This window comes from Macrobrachium nipponense, chromosome 2 (assembly GCF_015104395.2).
Source record: "Macrobrachium nipponense isolate FS-2020 chromosome 2, ASM1510439v2, whole genome shotgun sequence".
NCBI lineage: Eukaryota > Metazoa > Arthropoda > Malacostraca > Decapoda > Palaemonidae > Macrobrachium > Macrobrachium nipponense.
Genome location: NC_087201.1, coordinates 56,978,886 through 56,999,039, shown reverse-complemented (window position 1 = coordinate 56,999,039; position 20,154 = coordinate 56,978,886). Strand labels below are relative to the sequence as shown.

Sequence of the window (20,154 nt, the reverse complement as noted above, 5' to 3'; positions counted from 1 at the left end):
ACCTCAAAGGGCAGCACGACAGCTTCGTCCAGTGACACAACTCTCGGGTAGTAGTGGTTATGAAAATGATTATCAGCAGGGGATCAGTACACACACTCGAGGACCGGTACGCAATATGCTACGAGTCATAGGTACAATTCCAAGGTTAGGATAACCAACACAAAGAGCATCCAACCAATACTGCTGAAAACACAATCACCACTAGTCTGTAAAATAAGGAAAAAAAATTAAAATAAAGTAATGAGGATACTTCTCACACATCCAAGGGCGCCGCCCTCCGAAGTGAGAGAAGATCCCCCAACATCAGCACCGCACGCCCATCCTTCTACCTTCTTCCGATAGTAAGTGAAAGGAAGGAGAAGAGAAATTACCATAACAAAACACGGACAAACCTTTGAAGTTCCCTTGGTAATTCCCAATCGTAAGCGTAATATCCGGATGAATACATGTCTCATCCTCACGATAAATACATATCTCGTCCTTGTGCAGGTCTGAGCCAGTGTTAAAGGGCGAAAGAATGTAAATATGTTAGCATACCTTAGCCGCCGGCTCTTAACACAAGTAGAGGGGCGGTTACAAAGACTATCACAAAAAGTGGATTTGTATATTAATTGAAAAACCAAGGACAAACCTTTGTTTAGTATTAATATCAAACACTGTATATGCATAATTATTTAAATACAAAAAATAAACCAAAAGGATCCCACCAAGAAAAAAGATTAATGACCAGTCAACCGGAGCTCACAAACACGGCCGAAAGTAAAGTGGAGTGTTTGCATCCGGGCAGTAGCCTGCCCCACGGTAGTTACTGCCTAACCACCTTGTTCAAGATTCAACGGCCGTAATTCCAGCTACGCCGAAAGTATATTCCTATTGTTAAAGGACCGAAAGATTTGTATTACGTATCGGAACAAATACAAATGACTAATGAAATGGATGAATAATCATTTAACATAATTCTCAACTTTATAGAACACTCTTGTTTAGCATATGGAAGACCTGTTTAGTGTAGGGAAGACAGAGAGGAGGGGAGAGGAAGAAGGAGAGGTTACTGTTTAGAAGGGGAATCAGCCCCCAAAAAGACTTCAGGTATCAAGGACCTATCTGGGGTTACTTCTCTTCATTTTTACTGGCACTATGGGGTTACTTCACCCTTTTAGCTTTTTGCAGGAACTAGGACCAGCTTGAGTCACTGGATCCCTGTCAGACAACAAAACTGGCCAGAGACATTTGTTTCTGTTGTCTCTTTAAAATTTGCCTAAAGTGAAATGTTGCAGACATTGATTACATCATCTTTCTTGGGATGATAATACTCTACAAAATTTTTTACATCACTCCACTCGGTAAACATGTCCTTAGTCACTGAAGAAGGCACATGTATGCTCATTTGCTTTTTGAATTTTTAAAACCAGCCTCTGCTGGCCTTGAATTCACTACAGCAGCACTTGTTATAAGCATCTTCTTACTGAGATGGCATGCAATATCATTGCCTTTTCACAAATTATCGCCTCCAACATTTTTTAAGTTATTTTAAATTCTATGGCGTTTCTCACCTTTTCCACAAAAAGGGCTGGACTTGGAACTTTCTTTGGTTCCATGACAGCTTATTTAGCAGTTGTACTTAAAAAAAAATAATAAAAAAATAAAATAAAAACTACAACAACAACAATACACACACAAAGGCAGATGGGTCAGAGAGAATATGAGATGCTTTGTTAGGGTGTTCAGTAAATGGCCTAGTCATGAGGTAGACCTTGGAAGAAGCATTTCTGGGTGAATGAAATCTGAGGATATGTAAGAAACAAGTCAAGATTTAGTTGGAAAAATTCTACAAAATCCTAATCGTATGCAAACCTGGGCATAAGAAATCATTGGTTTGACTGCAAAATATTCATGGAAAATTTGCCTATTCGGAGTATTTTTCACAGAAATATTCACTACATAGAATTACCTGTATTTTCATATTTTCATGACTAAATACACTTTGTGATACAACTAGCAAAATACTAAAGTATAAGCATTTTTAGAGGGGTTTTAGGTATTCGCAGATTTTAGCTATTCACAGGGGTTGTGGTACACATCCCCGCAAATACCAAGGGCCGACTATACACAAAAAACATTCATCCATAATGGACAGATCCCCTCACATGAGTAGCAATAACAGGTTTTGTGTGGTGGACGGATCCACTTGTGGCGACCATCAATATTCTCGCCATTGATTTAAAGGAATTGGGCGGGAAAGAACTTCCGTTACTTCTATAGCCCATAAATTCATTAATGGCAACTTTTAAACAGGCTAAAATCAAGAAGCAGGCAGCTCAAGTATACCAAGGGGTTGCTGTTGGTTTTAGGTCTTATCTTTTATGACAGTATGTCAGTTATAATTGTAATTTTGCAAAGAAAAGTGCAAAGAAATATTAGAAAAGACATGAATAGTCCAGAAAATTTACTGTATATTCAACCTCAGTAAATTTATGTAAATATTTTACAAAAAATATATTCAGAATTTGTTATCGATTTTAGTTACTAACTTATGATATTGTATGAACTGTAACTAAATTTTACAAAATACAAAAAATTTAATACAAAAAAACTTAGTAAAATTTACAATTGTCTTGTAAGAGAGGCAACACAAGGGATTGTAAATAGTAATTTTCAACTTCTCGTAAAAGGTAGGGAAAAGTTTTTTTTTTCCCCTACACCTTGTGCATTTCCATATCTTCCTCCTTCCACTGATGTGTTCTCTTCTTAGATAAATTGGCCGACCTCAAAGTTTACTCAGCCTAGCTTGCTGCATATTGATTTTTTACCAGGCTCTTAAGGGTTAAAGTATTAAAAAAAATAAAAAAAGTGCAAAAATCAGCACAGACCAAATGACTGCTCTATGTGCTAGAAAATGTGAAATGTGATAATACAAGTGTGTCAACGTCTACCATAAGTGATGCTCAACAGGTTAATATGCATTCAACAAGGAATCACAAGCAGCTGTACCAAGTGTGGAGACTTAACTAAAGCTAAAAAAATGAATGGGGCAACATGATGAAACAGGTACGAAATGTTCCCATCATATCCTTAATCCAAAAGAGCCGATCTGTAGCTTTTATAATAGAACTAGTTTCTGGAACAGTTCCCAGGTAAATTGACAAATCTGCCAAAACTGGAATAGAATGCTTTAAGTGGATGAGTACCCTGTGCTACAAAAAGCAACTATGCCCACCTGGCCTCGTCAAGGACAAGCAATGAACCACAGCCACTTGCCCTGGTAGTACTAATGGCAAGTGCTAGAGGATCCGCAAAGGGTGGCGATAGCCGCGGATGCAACTTCTGAAAAATTACTATCTTACAGACTAAGCTGGTTAACCTCTAAACATGAAGACTTAACTGAAAACATGAACAATTAAAATAAAGGTGATTTAAATCCCCCCCCCCCCCAACAAACAAAAAAATCTTCAAAAAACTATGGGATTGCCTGCAACAAGGTTCACAGGGACCAAAACTATTCCTACAGAAGCCAAATGGGTGCAATGAGTACCATTCAAGAATTCCCTGAAGACCAAAACTTCACCAGAACCTGTCTCAGAAACCCCAAGATGGAAAGGGCATCAACATCAAGGCCACTTGATCTGGCTGCAGAGAACAGCAAATTGATAGTCTGCTATTTAATGAACATAGTGAATAGATCCATGAAGGAGTCTACCATTCTTGCCAGAAGACCACTGAGAGAACTTCTCTAGAGTAAGGATTTGATAGGCCCTGCTGGAAGCATTGTCAACATATTGCAATCACCATAATAAACCTTGGCATTATAACAAGTATTTAGTACTGGAACAATGAAAACAAAAGAAATTTAATAATATACCGAGACAAATCACTGGACAATTACTGATAAGATCCCATGACTTTAATAATGAACTTGATGAGGCCCAAGAAAAATCAAAGAACCAGTATTTCCTGGGAGCAAGAAACAAACACCACAAGCAAAAATGTAAGTACTTACCATAACCATAAAGGAGAGTGAAGCTATCACTCAGCAAAAGGCACATATATCACTAAAGAATGGTCACACAAAAATGAAAGGCATACCACACACTATGTTAATCATGCTAATTAAGGGGAAGGAATTCAAGGAACACAGACACACAGATTAATCAAAATGACACCCGGGATGTTGGTGCAAGGTTTGGGGATGTGCAGTCAAGTATTTTGTCTTTTAAGACCTATCAATCTGATGCGATTAAATGACCAATTTTCTTGGAATCAGGCTAAATATGATTAATGAGTTCATAAAAATTATGTTAATTCGTTACATCAGCAAAAATTAAATCTTGGAAGTCTTACTAAAAAATCCCTTTTATACAGTTACACAGAACTCTTAATTTCACAGATAACTTAAAACTTATTTAAACCTCAGAACACCCTCAATATTCTATACACTAAATATAAATAAGGTACCACAATGAACTTAAACACACGTACGTGTGTGTGTGTGTGTGTGTGTGTGTAGAGCAACACCTTGCATAACACATACATTACAACATGGTATATAGCATTGTAAGCTGTACACTAAATATACCTTAATAATGAGAAATTTTACGTAAAATGTACTCTAAATCCTACCTTCAGAAAATGTTATCTTAATCTAGCTTTCAAAAAATAATAAAAAGACAGAGTGAAGTTAAAACATGCTGCTTGATGTATCTCATGAAATGTTAGAGAAAATGGACATGAACTATAATCCTTGCTGGCCGATCAAAACTCACATGCCTCACTAAAAATGAAGGGAAATTAGTTTAACAAGCTGACAAGCACTTATCAACTTTTAAAATAAAGTTCTAAAATATGACTGCAAAAGAATGACCCAGTTTGCTTACAGGTCTGTCATGTTCACTGCACAGTTTCCTATAATATGACAAGTTCTATAGGAAGATGCCACCACCAAAGACTGACTGTATGGTTTACACCTAAAATCATACAAAGCAGCAGCAAACTGACTGGTAACCAATATAATTATGCCCCTACAAGTCCACTAGTATGACAATACCACAATTTTAGGAACAGTATGCAACTACTATTGAGGTATTCAGAACTTATGCTTTCACATTCATGCGACTATTCCAGACTATTAGCCAGTGATGGTGAAATTTCAAAACGCTCTACATCAATGTCTCCCAACACTAAGTTTAATAAAGTTTACAAAATAAGAGAGCTTTTTAGCATGCAGTTTTGATAAGTAACCCTTAAAAAAAAATCCTACTCCATTACTGCAATTGTGCTAAATCACAGAACAAAGCGTGCACATTTTCAAAATACTTTTGAATTAAGTGGTTAGCAAATGCAAATTTGAAAGCAAGCAAGGAATAAAAGAAATCATCCTGCAATAGCAATTCATCACCAATTAAAATGATAAAATTTTCATTCCACCTGTTATATCAATTCAAGTAACTATTACATCTCGAGTTATTAAGTTTGCAAGTTACAAACAGGTGAACTGAAAATCCTTCCAATCAAAACCTTAACAAACACCAAACCACACTGAACAAACACCAACAAAATGAAACTGTAAAGTACGTAAAGGCAATTAGGTAGTAGATACATCTACTGCAATGTGCCATAACATGGATTTGTTTCTTGACTGGCAGACATGGTTAGGTGTTAGAAAAGGTGACAGTTAAGTGTCATGTGGTTCCAAAGTTAAAATATACAACCTCCCAAAATACTTGAAAATAAATTATACCTTAAAATTGTACTAACACAGGTTAAAACTTTAAGATTTCAAGAACCTATAATTACCAGACAACTACACTGAACAAATATCTCAATACTAATAATGTGGTCCTTGTACATCAGAAATGTGGACCTGTCAAGAGCCAAAAAATTACTTCAAGATAAGTAGTCTCATTTCAAATAATTAATTAGTAATACAATTATAAAATGAATAGACTTTACTTTAAAACAGATATAGCACGCTTGCTCTTTTAAGTCTGATTTCTGTGATTCAAGGATTTTGGTGTGGTAGAGAAATGTGTGTAATACAAATGGGGCTAACCTGGGAGGTGGATGTGTGAGGAGAGGGCCAGACGGACCAGACTGGACATGGAGTGGGTGGAAGGCGAAAACACCGGGTGGGCCAGGCTTGGGGGTGGCCCACCTATCAGCTGCCCCAAGCCTGTGCGAACATTACTGACACTAGCAGGCACATTGGGAGCGTGGGGTACCATCCCCCCACTACCACACACCCCTGAGCTAGGAGCCATGGTAGCTGATCCCCCCCTTCGCCTGGCCACCTGGGCAAAGGTCTCCAGCAGACTATGTGTCAATGGCTCAGAGTCTGCACTGGTCAGGTTGGGCACACTAACACTCATTGGCTGTGATGACATGGCAGACCGGCCAGTGCAGTCCCTCTTACCCTCACCGGTAACTACTCCCCCACAACGTTTCCTACTGCTGGAGCTGCTGCTGGCAATGCCGCCGATGCTGCTGCTGCTGCTGCTACTGCCACTGAACATCCCTATATTATGACCCAATTCCCCAAACTTTTCTTCATTCACCATAACAGATGGAGGACACTCCCCGCCTGAATGAACAATTGAATTTGACTTGCTATTTGAATTTTGCTGTAAACCAACATCCATTACAGTTATAGCCTCTGTCACATCACTCATACCCGATTTAATATCACTGGTATTGAGCACAGACTCCAGCGAGGACATAGCGTCTGAGAAATCAGATGTGAGATCGCGATCCTGCAGACTAAGGGACTGCACTAATGAAGCTAATTCCGAACCTTTGTCACGACCACTTCCTTCCACGCTCAGCAGAGCCTCAGCACTCGCAACACTCAAAACATTTTCTGCCACAGTTTCGGCAGCCTGCAAGAAAATTTCCATCAAAAGAATGAAAAAGGGTCCATTTTTTTCAATATCATGACTGCTGAATAAATTATCTTTAATAGCATTATACACTCATCACAATATGTATAAGGCAATTACCTTGGCAGTGAGGTTATCATCAGAAGCTGCCTGTTCAGATGCAGCCACAGAATGCTTATGAATATCTGTGGTGGCCTGAGGTAGTGATGGAGTTGAGCTACATTTGCGACTTGTCAACACACTAGTTCCCTGATTAACATCAGTACTCACCACCTACAATGTATAATTAGAAAATCAGACATTTCATTTAAGAATAAAAATCTGCAGGATTGATAACGTATTATACTCTATGAAAAATGGGTAATATTCAAACCCTGCATTACGCTCAAATTTGGTCCATTTCAGTGTTAAAATAAATTACTGTATACAATCACTAAATTCCGACAATTCTAATGGCAGTAAATTCATATACGTACATAAAAGTAGGAAAGACTTCCAGAGAAATACTAATGTCAAAACGTCATGCATTCAGCCAAAGGTTTCATCATGAAGTTTACTTATCGCATGGGCAAGAAACACTTTCCAAAACACACACAGCATGCTCTAATTAATCCCTAACCCACTGATCCTGCCCTGATAAATTAATTATATAAGCATACAGTCAATTATTACTTTTTGCAATGCCCTCTAATTTTAATGGCAACAATTGAACATTTTTAAACCAAGTAAACATATTTATCTCTGACCCTAATCTCTGCAGTGTTTACCATAGCATGCCAATTCTTCAAATAGATAGATAGATAGAGATAGATAGATAGAGATAGATAGATAGAGATATATATATATATATATATATATATATATATATATACATATATATATATATATATATTATATATATAATTATATATATATATATATATATATATATATATATCTTGCTTGTTCTTGCTAAACTTATATCATGCCTTCATAGAGCTTCTATAAGTCTTCAAATTTCCTCACTAAGAAGCAAATGATAAAAGTACATCTCTGACAACCAAAGGTTATGGAGCTAGTATACTTCTCATTACAAAGCAATGTTATATTCCAGGATTTCTACATTATCATTTAACAATTTAGCTACATGTAATACCCTTTACACATTTAAACAGAGTAAACCCTCAAGAACTGTTGCATTATTTTTTACATTCTCTAATAGCCTTTAACATTGTTGAGTTGATGAAAAACCGATTTTAAAAATCTAATTAACGGCTGGAACTATCCTGAAGCATAATATGTTAAAATTACCATACTCCAGCCTACCCAATATTGGTACTACAGTATCTGAAGCAGCAGTGATGTAGGGACCAAACTCAATACAATACCTTGGTTGACTTAATAGTAGTAGTTATTGTTGCAGTACATGCAGAAGAGGCAGTGGTTGCTGTATTGCTGGATGTGCCACTGATAGTGCTGGAAACAACAGGCACCTGAGGGGACTCTGGATCATATCCTGGAGCTAGCTTAAGATCATATTTTCCTTCAGCACCCATTCTGTAACTATTGGAAGCTCCATGATCCCATGTTACATCAATCCATCCTGTAAATAGTTGAATGAAAAAGTGACAAATCTTAGGAGGAAACATTTATCTATTCACATTCGTTCAAACAAACCTTAAAGTTTAAAAAAATAATAATAATTCTAGGCTACAGAAAACTTGAGAAAACTACAGATATTACATTATATCAACAGTAAAGTATCCCACAATTCAAAATCATCACTGCATATGGTACAAACACCCACCATTGTGAAGCTCTCCTGTAATGGTTCCCTCACTAGGTGGATTTCCATCTTGGTCTCGCCACTTCCAGTCAAGGCCACGGACAACTCGAGCACCAACCACCATATGCTTTACCATCTGCCAAGACAGGCAGTTCATGAGAATACATTATAAAAGAACACTGATACATTTGCCTCAAATAATTCTACAAATTTTCAACATCCTCATCGATTAATGCACATCTATTGCCAAAATATCCACTGTGTCCAGTAAGACAAAGGGAGGAAAATTACCCACCTGTGATTTCACAAGTCTTCGTTGTCTACGTAGATTTGCCTCCGCTTCTTTGGCTGCTCGACCTAGATCTTCACATACACCTGTAACTGTTCCATAAAGTTCCAAGCCAGACAAAGAAAGGTAATGAGTTTGTCCCGATGCATTTTTACCAGTTTGCTGGATTCGTACATGTCTCCATCCAGTCTGCAAAAGCATATTTAATAAAGTGGTTTACTATATAATTTGGGATAACGTCCATTCTTAAAAAAAATTAGATAACTTCTTATGTCGACTTATCATAATGAAATTAATGCCTTATGTTACATAAAGGAAATGTTTTCAACAAAGAAAAATCACAAAACTTAATACTTGGCTGTAAACAAACGTTACCTTTTCCTCCTGTGGAGGTTGTATGTGCCAAGTGTGTGTACTTCCAGGTTCATTGAGCGAACAATCATCAATGTGAGTATACAGTGTTGTCCAAGTCATTCCATCTTTAGACACCTGTAAAACCATTCAAAGTTTGTCACAACAATACAGGAAAACTGCCCTTGGTATATAAATGGGTCTTTACACTAAATTTCTGAAGTATGAAAAAACTTTAATAAATACAATAGGCATTTCCCGGTTATCAGTGCTTCAGTTTTACGGGGAGTCTAGTGCTGAAAATATCGACTATGTGCCAATTCCTGCTTTAGCATCACTAATTGGGTACAGGAGCCAATAGATACCTAACAGAAGCGCCGATATCTGGTTTTCAGTGCTGACATCCAATTATCAGAGCAGACTGGATTTTTTTTTTTTTTATCGGACATTTTCGCTTAACGTCATGCTACCGGAACAGAAGCCAGGCCAATAACCAGGGACTGCCTGTACATATTTGCTTCATGTCCATTGGTCTAAAAGACAACCAAATGAACAGATGTTATTCTACAAAAAGGATTATACAATGGAATCTAAATGGGTCATTTTGAGGCCATCAAAACATAAAGAAACACTTACCTGGAACATCCAATTACGAAGAGCTGATCTTCCATAACCCCTAGCATGTCTGAGAGTATATGCTGATGGTATGAACCAAATTCCGAGATCTATAGCAAACCAAGCTCTTTTATCATCATTTGTATGACAATTCAGAGCAGACACATCTCTACTCAAGATGTCCTCCAACCGTCCATAAGGAAGATTGCGTCCTTCACTTGATGTTACCACAACAAGACCAACTGAAGCTGGATTAACCCACTCATATGCAGTCCTAGTATAAAAAACCAGTACATTTAAGTATTTCATTCAAGGCTAAGACTTTTCTATTTACTATGAAAAAAGGAGGTACATTTTTCCAAAGCCAAATCCACCCTTTTAGTCTCATGTGTAAAAGTTTTATTAAAGATACAAATTATGTGATGAACATAGTTGTAGACATATGAAGTTGAGTAGACAGAAAATTAAGAAAATTAAATAAAAATATTACATTTATAATAGGAATTACAACAGAAAGTAAATTATAATGAAAACACAGAGCTATAAAAAAAACCAAGAGTGCATACAGATCTTCACAAAGGACCAATCATATTCATTATTTTTATTAACTAAAAACAGATAAAAAGAATAAAACAAGCAACTGCTACATTAACCTGCAATGTTTAGGGCTTAAGTAGGAAGTGACACCCTATAGCCATAATCGGTAACAAAATACTAGTGACATCTATTCATTAAAATCACCCAAGTAAACAACAATAAATCTTTTTGTACATATAAGTAATATGATGTCAAAATATGACTTTTGAATAAATTACCAAATATGACGGAATATATGGTGACACCCATTTTGCATGAAAAATTTTAGGTTTAGAGGCATGTTCGCCATATAAGACAACCCATTATTTATTAAAATCAGTTTATGGAAGTTAGTTGGTGCATAAATAATGAAAATAATGATTATTGGAATTATTCTACTAAAAATGTGTAAAATCAGTATCATCAAGATTATACAAAGTTTGGCAAGGCTAACCATTCCTAAAAAATGCTTTTATATTCCCTTAGGAAAAATATGTAGAAAACATGACAACAAATGGTCAACGCTTGTGACATCACTGTCGGCAGAGTAATACCCACTGCAAGTAGATACCGATGAATGAATTCCTTTAAAATTGGAACGAATCATGATATTAAGGATAAATGTGGATTTGCCGAGTCATTTTCTTTAACAAATTTGTCCTCATTCTTCAAGTAATGGAGACCTCAAGAATAACAGTAAATTGAAGCTGCTGGTTACAGCCGAGGCTGAATAAAATGAATAACCGAGCTGGTGAAAGTTATGTCCGGGACTGGTGAAATCACACTTAATGCTTATACAATCAAGTACTGTGCACATTTTAAACCCAACTTTGTTAACTTACGAGAAATAGTATCTCCGAATAACATCTCTTCTAGTGGCTAATGGCAATGATGATAGCAATAGTAATTAATCAGCTGAGATTTTGTGAATGTAAACAATACAGTGGTCCCCCGTATTCGCGGGGGATGCGTACCAGACCCCCCCCACGAATAGTTAGAATCCGCGAATGTTTGGAACCCTTAAAAAACGCTAAAAACAGCCTATTTTGTTAGTTAAAACTTAAGAAAAACCACTAAAAATTTTCATACTTGGTTTTTTAATAGTTTTATCACAAAAAGTGCATTTTATGATGAAATTGATAACAAAAACCAGGAATTTGTGGATATTTCTCATAGAAAAATACCGCGAATTTTCCGTGAATAATGCAGGGAAACGTTCCCGAGAGAAATCCGCGAATGTGAGAGTCCACAAATCCGGAGAAAGTGAATACGGGGGGTCCACTGTAGTCTAATACAAATGGCATACAACAAAGTTTGCATTCTGTAATGTGTTTAACTCTTGCAAATGATAATTTTCTTCAGAATATTTTTAGTTTATTTTGCTTTTTGATATTTAGAACTACGGATAGAGATTGTACACCTATAACAATGCGCGAGCTTGCTCATCCTAACGTTTAATTATGTTATTTATCCGCGGTAATTACAATAGTTTGTTTACAGTATCAATAATTGTGTGTGTGTCACTTGAATTACCTGTGGTTTTGACCATTATTACAGATGTTTTGTTTAGTGTCAATAATTGTGACAGTAGTCAACCATTAACATAACTATAGGCATTTCAGGGATTAGCCTATCATTGAAAATCTCTGTAGGATTTATGGTTAATTTTTTATACTCGGCGTATAAGACAACCCCTCATTTTAGGGGAGATTTTTTAACGTTAAAATGTTGTCTTATACGTACACTGGCTTATACGGTACATTTAGATAAACGTAGAAGCTTACAAGATTGTTTCAGGTTTTTTAAGCAATTGAGTGGGTAAAGCAATAAAAAAAAAACACACTTGCATTTGAATACGTATTATATCCCTACCTTCTAAACATAAGCCTACAGAACTATGAGCCTGTCATTCAAAAATCATAAAAAGCAGAGTAACCTGCTTCCTCCTCCATTTTTATTATTGACCTTTACACTGATGTAAAAAAATAAGCCTGCTTTAAAAAAAAACACCCTTAATATCAGAGATCAAGAATTCTTGAATAAATAACACTTTTTAAAGTACATCCATAATTAACCCTTACTGGACAGACATGCTCAAATGAGTAGAACCCTTACTGGATGGACATGCTCATATGAGTAGCAATAACAGGTTTTGGGTGGTGGACAGAGTCGCTCATGGTGAGTAACAACATTACATGCCATTGATTTGAAGGAATCAGGCAGGAAAGAGGTGCCATTACTTCTATAGCCCATAAATTCACTAATGGCAACTTTTTAACTAGCTAAATTCAATTTAGCAGCTCATGATGGAGTTAGTTGGGATCTTGACTTCAAGGGGGGATGCAGTGGCTCTCTGTCGCAAATAATGTCTTTTTATAATTTCCTCATAAATATACCAAGGGTTGTTTTTGCTTTTAGTTCTTATCATTATGATAGTATGTCAGTTATAAATGTAATTTTGCAACGAAAAGTGCAAAGAAATATCAGAAAAAACCATGTATAAATACAAAAAAGTTATTGCATCTTTGTTCTTGGTAAATTTACGTACATATTTTGCAACAAATATGCTCAGAATTTGTTAATTAAATTTGTTATCTGTTTTGATTGCGTGAGCTATAATTATAATTTTACAAAATAAAATATCACAAATTCTTGGTAATTTGTATTTTTCCTAGCGATACTTACCTCGAACCATTTCATAGGAGATTCCCGGATGTCGATCCGGGTCCGACAAGAAAATTCTGGTTATATGCCGCACCCAGGTCAGGCCTATGCCCCAGGGGTCGGAGACCAAGCCATCCTAATGACCTATAGTCAGTCCTTCTTACTCCACTCCGAGGTGTCTCCCCTAAGCTTCAGCGGGGCTGGAAGGGCGGGAGTCTAATTCCATGGTTCGAGGTAAGTATCGCTAGGAAAAATACAAATTACCAAGAATTTGTGATTTGTTCCGATGCGAGATACTTACCTCGAACCATTTCATAGGAGACTTACCCCTTAGGAGGAGGGCGACAAGGTTAGGGGCAGGGAACGGCCCCCAAAGGGATAGGTCAGAGGAGGGGCGACTGCTCCCCTTAGAACTCAACCCAGCCCGTTATCGTGGGTGGTTGGTTAGGAGGGGTGCAAGGCAAGCCTGGTGCGGGTATAACCAAACCTTGACATGTAAAACTGTGGTTTGTACTGAGAACCATACGCACTCCTGCGTATCTTACCCGAGTATCCTGGATTCCTCGCTCCAACCAAAGGAACCAGGCGGGATAACAAGGATAAGGATTAGGGGGATTTGAGGAAAACCACACACACTCACATACACTCAATACACACCGGCCCGTCCACTCCAAGAAGATTGGAGAGGGGACCTAGACCTGTTGCTGGCCTGCCACCACGGGGCCAATCTCAAAGGCATCGAGCGACCTTCTCGTGCAGTCTTTCAGATAGTGGGCTGTGAATGTCGACTGCCTATTCCAGACTCCTGCCCTCAGGACCTGGTCCACTGCCATGTTCTTTTGAGAATGAGAGGGACAACCCAATTCCCCTGATGTCATGGGGCTTGGCTCCCTCTGGAGGGGAAAGGCCCCCCTTCTCGTAGGCTCTCCGGATGGTTTCTCTCAGCCAAAAGGAGATGGTGTTTTTCGAGGCTGCCTTCTTCACCCTTCCCGTGGTGACGAAGAGATTCTTTACCTCCGGCCTGAACCGGGCTGTTCTTTCCATGTACTTCCGAACTGCCCTCACCGGACAAAGGAGGAGATCCTTAGGCTGGTCCGATTTCGGGAGGGCAGGGATGGAAAACTCCACGAACCTGAGATCCGAGCTCGAGGGGTTCTGATTCTTAGCCACGAAGGAGGGGACAAACCTGAATGAGAGTTCCTTCCATCCCCTCGTGTGGGTCACTACATACGAGAGGCCGTGGAGCTCCCCCACCCTCTTCGTGGAGGCCAGGGCTAGCAGAAACACTGTCTTGAGGGTCAGCCCTATCCAGGATGTCCTTGAGCGGCTCGAACGGGGGCTTCCTCAGGGAATCTAAAACTATTGCAACATCCCAGCGGGACCAAGCCAGCGCTGGGAGGGCACTTCTGCTCAAAGCTCCTTATGAGCAAGGACAGAGGCTTCGAGTTCCCCAGATCCAGCCCTTTCAGGGAGAAGACCTGGCTCAATGCGGACCTGGCACCTTTGACTGCTGGAATTGACAGGCCCTTGTCCAACCTCAGGTAGGTCAAGAATTCTGCGATGTCTGGGATCTTCGCTCGGAGAGGTTCCAGGTTACGCTTTCTACACCAAGCCCCAAAAACCTTCCACTTTGCCTGGTAGATGTTAGCGGAGGATTCCCTCAAGTAACTGGACATGTGAGAAGCCACCCTCCCAGAAAACCCTCTCCTATTTAACAGCCGCTCGATAGTCTCCAGCCGTGAAGGGAGAGGGCTGGAATGTTCCTGTGGAACCTCTCGAAGTGGGGCTGTCTTAACAGGTCTGGCCTGGGGGGCAGCTCCCAAGGAGGAAGAGAGGCCAACTCTAGAAGGTCCGGGAACCACTCCCTGTCCGGCCACCAAGGCGCCACCAACGTCAGGGCCGCCCCTTTCGCCTTTCTTAGATGGTTGAGGACCTGCCTGAGGACTGCAAAGGGAGGGAAAGCGTACATGTCCAGGCCGTCCCACGGGTGCTGGAACGCATCCTCCCAAAACGCGGCTGGGTCCGGCACCGGGGAGCAGTACACCGGCAGTTTGGTGTTTAGCCTCGTAGCAAACAGGTCCAGGATGGGGAGCCCCACTTCCCTATTAGTTCCCTCGCTACTTCGGGGTGTAGGGACCCATTCGGATCCCACCACCTGACCCCATCTGCTGAGGCCGTCGGCGACTACGTTTTTCTTGCCGGGAATGAATCTTGCCGTCAAGGAGGTCCCAAGGGCTTCGGTTTGGCTCAAGATCTCCTCCGTCAATCCGCAGAGATCCCTTGATCTCAGGCCTCCTTGCTTCTTGACGTAGGCGACCACTGTGGCATTGTCGCACATCAGACACACCGAGTGTCCTCCCACTACTTCCTTGAATGCTTCCAGGGCATGCTTTACTGCAAGAGCTCCAGTTTGTTTATGTGGAAGGTGCTCTGCTCTTGCGACCATATCCCCCGCACTGAGAGGGAATTCAGGTGGGCCCCCCAGCCTACCTTCGACGCGTCCGTAAACAGGAGCATCTCCGGGGGCACTGACCCGAGGGGCACACCCCGATGAGAGTTTGCAGGATTCAGCCACCAACCGAGGGCCTTCCTTGCTGCCAGTGAGATGGAAACCGGCTTTTGAGGTGTTTCCTCCTTCTGGGACCACCCTACTTTCAGGTCCCATTGTAGTGGCCTTAATCTCAGCCTTCCCTGGGGGACTAGTTTTTCCAGGGAGACCAGGTGGCCTAAAAGCCTTTGCCACTCCTTTGCCGGTTCTCGGGGGGTGGCTTAGGAAGTTGCAGGCAATTTTTCGGAGGTTTGCCAGCCTGTCCCCAGAGGGAAGCTCGCCCCCACTTCCGTATCCAATTCCATCCCCAGGTACACCATCCTGGTGGAGGGAGCTAGAAGGGACTTCTCCCAGTTCACCATGATTCCCAGGGTTTTGCAGAAGGCCAGGAGGGCGTCTCTCTGTTCTAACAAGCGCTCCTTTGAGGAGGAAAGGAGTAGCCAGTCGTCTAGGTACCTGAGAAGGCGTATACCCCTCTTGTGGGTGGGCCCAAGACGACACCAGGGAGAACACCCTCGTGAACACTTGCGGGGCCGTTGCCAGTCCGAAGCAGAGTGACTTGAACTGGAAGGTCCGGTCCTCCCAACTTATGCGAAGGTATTTCCTGGAGGACGGGTGTACCGGGATCTGGAAGTAGGCGTCTTTGAGATCCAGGGACATCATGAAATCCCCTTGCCTCACGGAAGCCAGCACCGAGCGTGGTGTTTCCATCTTGAAGGGCGTCTTTAGGATGAATGAGTTGAGGACCGAAAGGTCTATGACCGGTCGCCACCCCCCTGACGACTTCTCCACCAGGAAAAAAAAAGAAACGTACTGAAGAACCCAGGGGAGCGATCCACACCTGCTGGAGGGCTCCCTTCTCCAGCAGGCCTGAACTTCTAGCCTTAGTGCCTCCCTGTGCCCAAAAGTCGACTGAAGAGGCCAGATTGGCCGCTCTCCCCCTGTCAAGGGAGGCTTCTGGTCTAGAAAGGGGATTCGGTAACCGTCCCTGAGGACCTGGACTGTCCAGGGCTCGGCTCCGAGATCCTCCCAGTTCTGCCAACAGCTCGAGAGGCAACACCCCCCACCGGTGGCGAAAGACACGGTAGAGGGCCTCGACTCCTACTTCCTCCTAGGGAAGCGGTTGTTACGACCCCTCCTGGAAGAAGTAGGGTGTCTGGGCCTGAAGGGTGCCTGGGAAGGAGGGAGGGTCCTGGGGGAGGGCTGAGTTCCCTGGTCTCTCCAGTTCCGCAGGGGTGATTCCGTGGGGGGAGCCGAGAGGGTCCTATTCTGAGGTTTCGGCCGCTCACTAGGTCTTTTCGGCACCGACTGACGTAGGGGAGGGGCCCTATAAACGATTGGGCCTTGGCTGGCCTTCCTCCCCCGTTCCACAGACTCCTCCACTAGCTTCTCCGGAAAGAGAGCAGCTCCTTCCACTGGGGCGTTTGAAGGGTCCTTAGCTCCCTCTCAGGAATGCTCCTAGGGAGTTTGGCCAGCACAGAATCCCTCCTCCTCAAGATCCAGTTCGCCCAGGACGAGACCAGTTGGGTCGTGAGGAAGCCCAAGGACTTACCCCCCGACAAAATTAGTTCTTTGAATTGGGCAAGAGAGGCCTCGTCCCTCAAGTCGTGGAGGGTGGGAACCTGGCTACCGCCCCGGACCACAGATCTAACCAAGAAGCCACATGAATCGAGGTCCACGCTGTGACTTCCATAGCCATAGCCTCCTGGTGAGAGAAGGAGGACTAGTCCCGACGTGAGCCTCTCTTCCGAGAGTCCGGGCGCTAGGGCTGCCAAGTTACCTTCCCACAGATATTGGGGAGGAGAGGGGCACCTCCCGGGCCATATAGCCTCCTCTGACTCGGCTTAGACGCTGGGAGTAGTCTAGCCGAGGAGTGCCAACGCAAGGAGTTACTGGAGCCTGCAATGAGTTTCTCCACCACCGTCAGGGCCTTCTCCGTATTGGTGGACCTAGGGAGGCTGAGAGAGGGCTTGGGTTCCTCTGGATCCCTGAACAGAAAGTCCACCGCCATGGATCTGTTGTCCTCTACCGTCGGGGCTGGCTCCTCTAGCCGGTTCATGGACCTAATCAGAGAGAGGACCCTCCTGAAAGCAGAACCTTCATCCACTGGACCCAATTCTTCCAGGGCATTCTGGAGTACCTCCTGGATAAGGGTCTCTTCCTCAGCGTCCCGCGACGGAGGAGAGGCCCCAGACCCTAGCTGGAGGGAAGCTGGAGAAGCTCCCCGGAGAGGGGCTCCTAAACCCAGTTGCACACCGGTCTCCTGCAAGGGGGGATGCCCCGAACGCCTGGCCCATCCCGAGGAGGTACTCATACCTGAGTGGTGGAGGGGCTCTGCACCCCCTAAGGAGGTATCAGCTCTAGGCTCCATCCGCGAAGGCGACAATCGTGTGGGAACACGGAAGAAGGGAGCCCGCTCGGTCATGGAGGCCAACCCTATGGCTGACGAGACCGAGGCAGGATCCACCGGGACCGAGGGACGAGTAGGGAGGGAGACGGCTGGGAACCCCCCATGAGACCTTCCTGGGGGCCATTGGGGTGGGGGCCACCCTCGGGGAAGGAGAACGCCTCCGCCCCTGGGGGGAGATGTCCCGACGCCTGTCACTCCCTCTAAGATCCCGGCTAGACGTGATGAGAGCGGGAAGAGCCGCTCGAGGACGAGGAGTAACTACGTCTCCTGCGTCTCCCATGACGGCGCCTCTTCTTGGAGGAGCGTCTCATTCCTACGGGAGGTATCTCTCCCTTGAGTAGTAAACTTGAAGAAACTCCTCTCCCTGACGAATTCCCGACGTTTCTTCGTTTGCTTCTCCTCCGGCGTGGGACTTCACCATTCGCTGGTGGGGGGAACGCGAGGAGCGTTTCGGCACCGCGTAGGGGGACACCTCTATCACCATCGGGACCGCCCCTGAAGGCCGCCCCCAAGGCCATTCCCGGCTCCTCCTGTCCCCTAGACGGGAAGCCCCAGGACGGGAATGCATCGTCCTTCACTGGGGATCTGCCCGGAGTACGAGGGGGAAAGACATCCCCAACGGCAGAAGGGAAAAGGGTTGGAGCCGGGTGGTTGGGTGGATCCGTGACCAGGTAAACCGGTCCGGGTCCCCGGCCGCGAGCGGCGAGCTCCGCTCGAGAGCGGGATGGGCCCCGGAGCGAGGGAGGCTGTAGCGGGATAGCCCGAGAACGAAGCGGGGTAGAGCCGAAGCGGGAAGCTCCGCAGAGGGGAGGGACGGGTCCCCCCCCCTGCACCGATGCCAAGAGAGAGGACCAGGACGGGGAGCCCTGGAGCTGCAACCGCGACCAGCAGTCCCTCAGCACCGCGGAAGCCTCCGGTACCACCTGTTGGGGAAACGACTCATCGGGACCCCCCCTGGGGGGAGACCCGGCAACGGACTCACCTAGGCCCCCTCGCTGGGAGGGGGCAGGAGAAAGAACCTGTAGCAAGGCGGGAGACTTCCTCTCCGACGATACCGAAGGAGAAGGGGCGCCGCCGTCTCTGCTGCTGCTCTCACTCCTCGATCCCCGCGAAATCTTCGCCGAAGAAGATTTAGACTTCTTTTTCTTCTTAGTGGAAGCCAAATCCCACTGATACGATGGCCAAGAAATGCACTCCAAGCACGTGTTGTCTTTAGAGCAAGCACCCCCCCTACACGAATTACACAAAGAATGAGGATCAATCAGAGGGGGCGAGAGAAAAGCTCCACAAGCCCGTCCTTCAGGACCGGGGCAACGACGTTGAGGCTCCGAGGCCGACATCGCACAAAAACACGATACACGCACACAAAGCACACACACGGACAAAGGATAAGGGCCGGACACCGGACGAGCAGGGGCGTATTCACGCTCCTGCGACCAGAGAAGGACTGACTATAGGTCATTAGGATGGCTTGGTCTCCGACCCCTGGGGCATAGGCCTGACCTGGGTGCGGCATATAACCAGAATTTTCTGGTCGGACCCGGATCGACATCCGGGAATCTCCTATGAAATGGTTCGAGGTAAGTATCTCGCATCGGAACAAATGTACATTTACTTATTAGATAAGTCATGTAACTTACTAAATTCACGATTGTCATGTAAAAGACCTCCACAAGGGGTTTAAATAGTCATTTTCTACTTCGCATGGAAGTTAAGGCAAATATTTTAGAATTCTTTTTCTTACTCCTTCAGCATTTGCACATGTTCCTCTTTCCATTGATGTGTTTTTTCTTAAATTAGCTAATCTCACAGTTCCGCCGGCCTGGGATGCTGCATATTGATATATCCCGGCTCCTAAGGGTTCAGGAACATTTACCAGATATGGCCACATATAAATCAAACATGCATAATTCTGTGGATTTACTTTCCCATTTTACTGACTTTAATCGACTCATGTGATTGCGACTTTTCTTTGATGCCCATATTCAATATAAAACTAATACAGGCGGCCCACAGTTAACGGCGCAATCGCTTAGCTTTGTAGAAATACCGTTCAGACCAAAGAGG

General features: G+C 43.4%; 1 protein-coding gene across 15 annotated transcripts in view; it reads right to left on the bottom strand.

Annotated features, from left to right (window-relative positions):
- LOC135220600 (E3 ubiquitin-protein ligase HECTD1-like) overlaps window positions 1-20,154 on the bottom strand; it is a 294,889-nt gene that overhangs the window by 86,176 nt on the left and 188,559 nt on the right. For 13 of the 15 annotated variants that reach the window (XM_064257882.1, XM_064257881.1, XM_064257877.1 and 10 more), the window contains 7 exons: window positions 9,911-10,163; window positions 9,299-9,412; window positions 8,930-9,112; window positions 8,656-8,770; window positions 8,237-8,451; window positions 6,990-7,142; window positions 6,047-6,869 (listed from right to left, as the gene is read on the bottom strand). In XM_064257882.1, coding sequence (XP_064113952.1) covers window positions 6,047-6,869; window positions 6,990-7,142; window positions 8,237-8,451; window positions 8,656-8,770; window positions 8,930-9,112; window positions 9,299-9,412; window positions 9,911-10,163 — 1,856 coding nt within the window. The remainder of the gene's footprint in view (window positions 1-6,046; window positions 6,870-6,989; window positions 7,143-8,236; window positions 8,452-8,655; window positions 8,771-8,929; window positions 9,113-9,298; window positions 9,413-9,910; window positions 10,164-20,154) is intronic. The other 2 variants (XM_064257880.1, XM_064257890.1) reach the window with 2 other exon arrangements.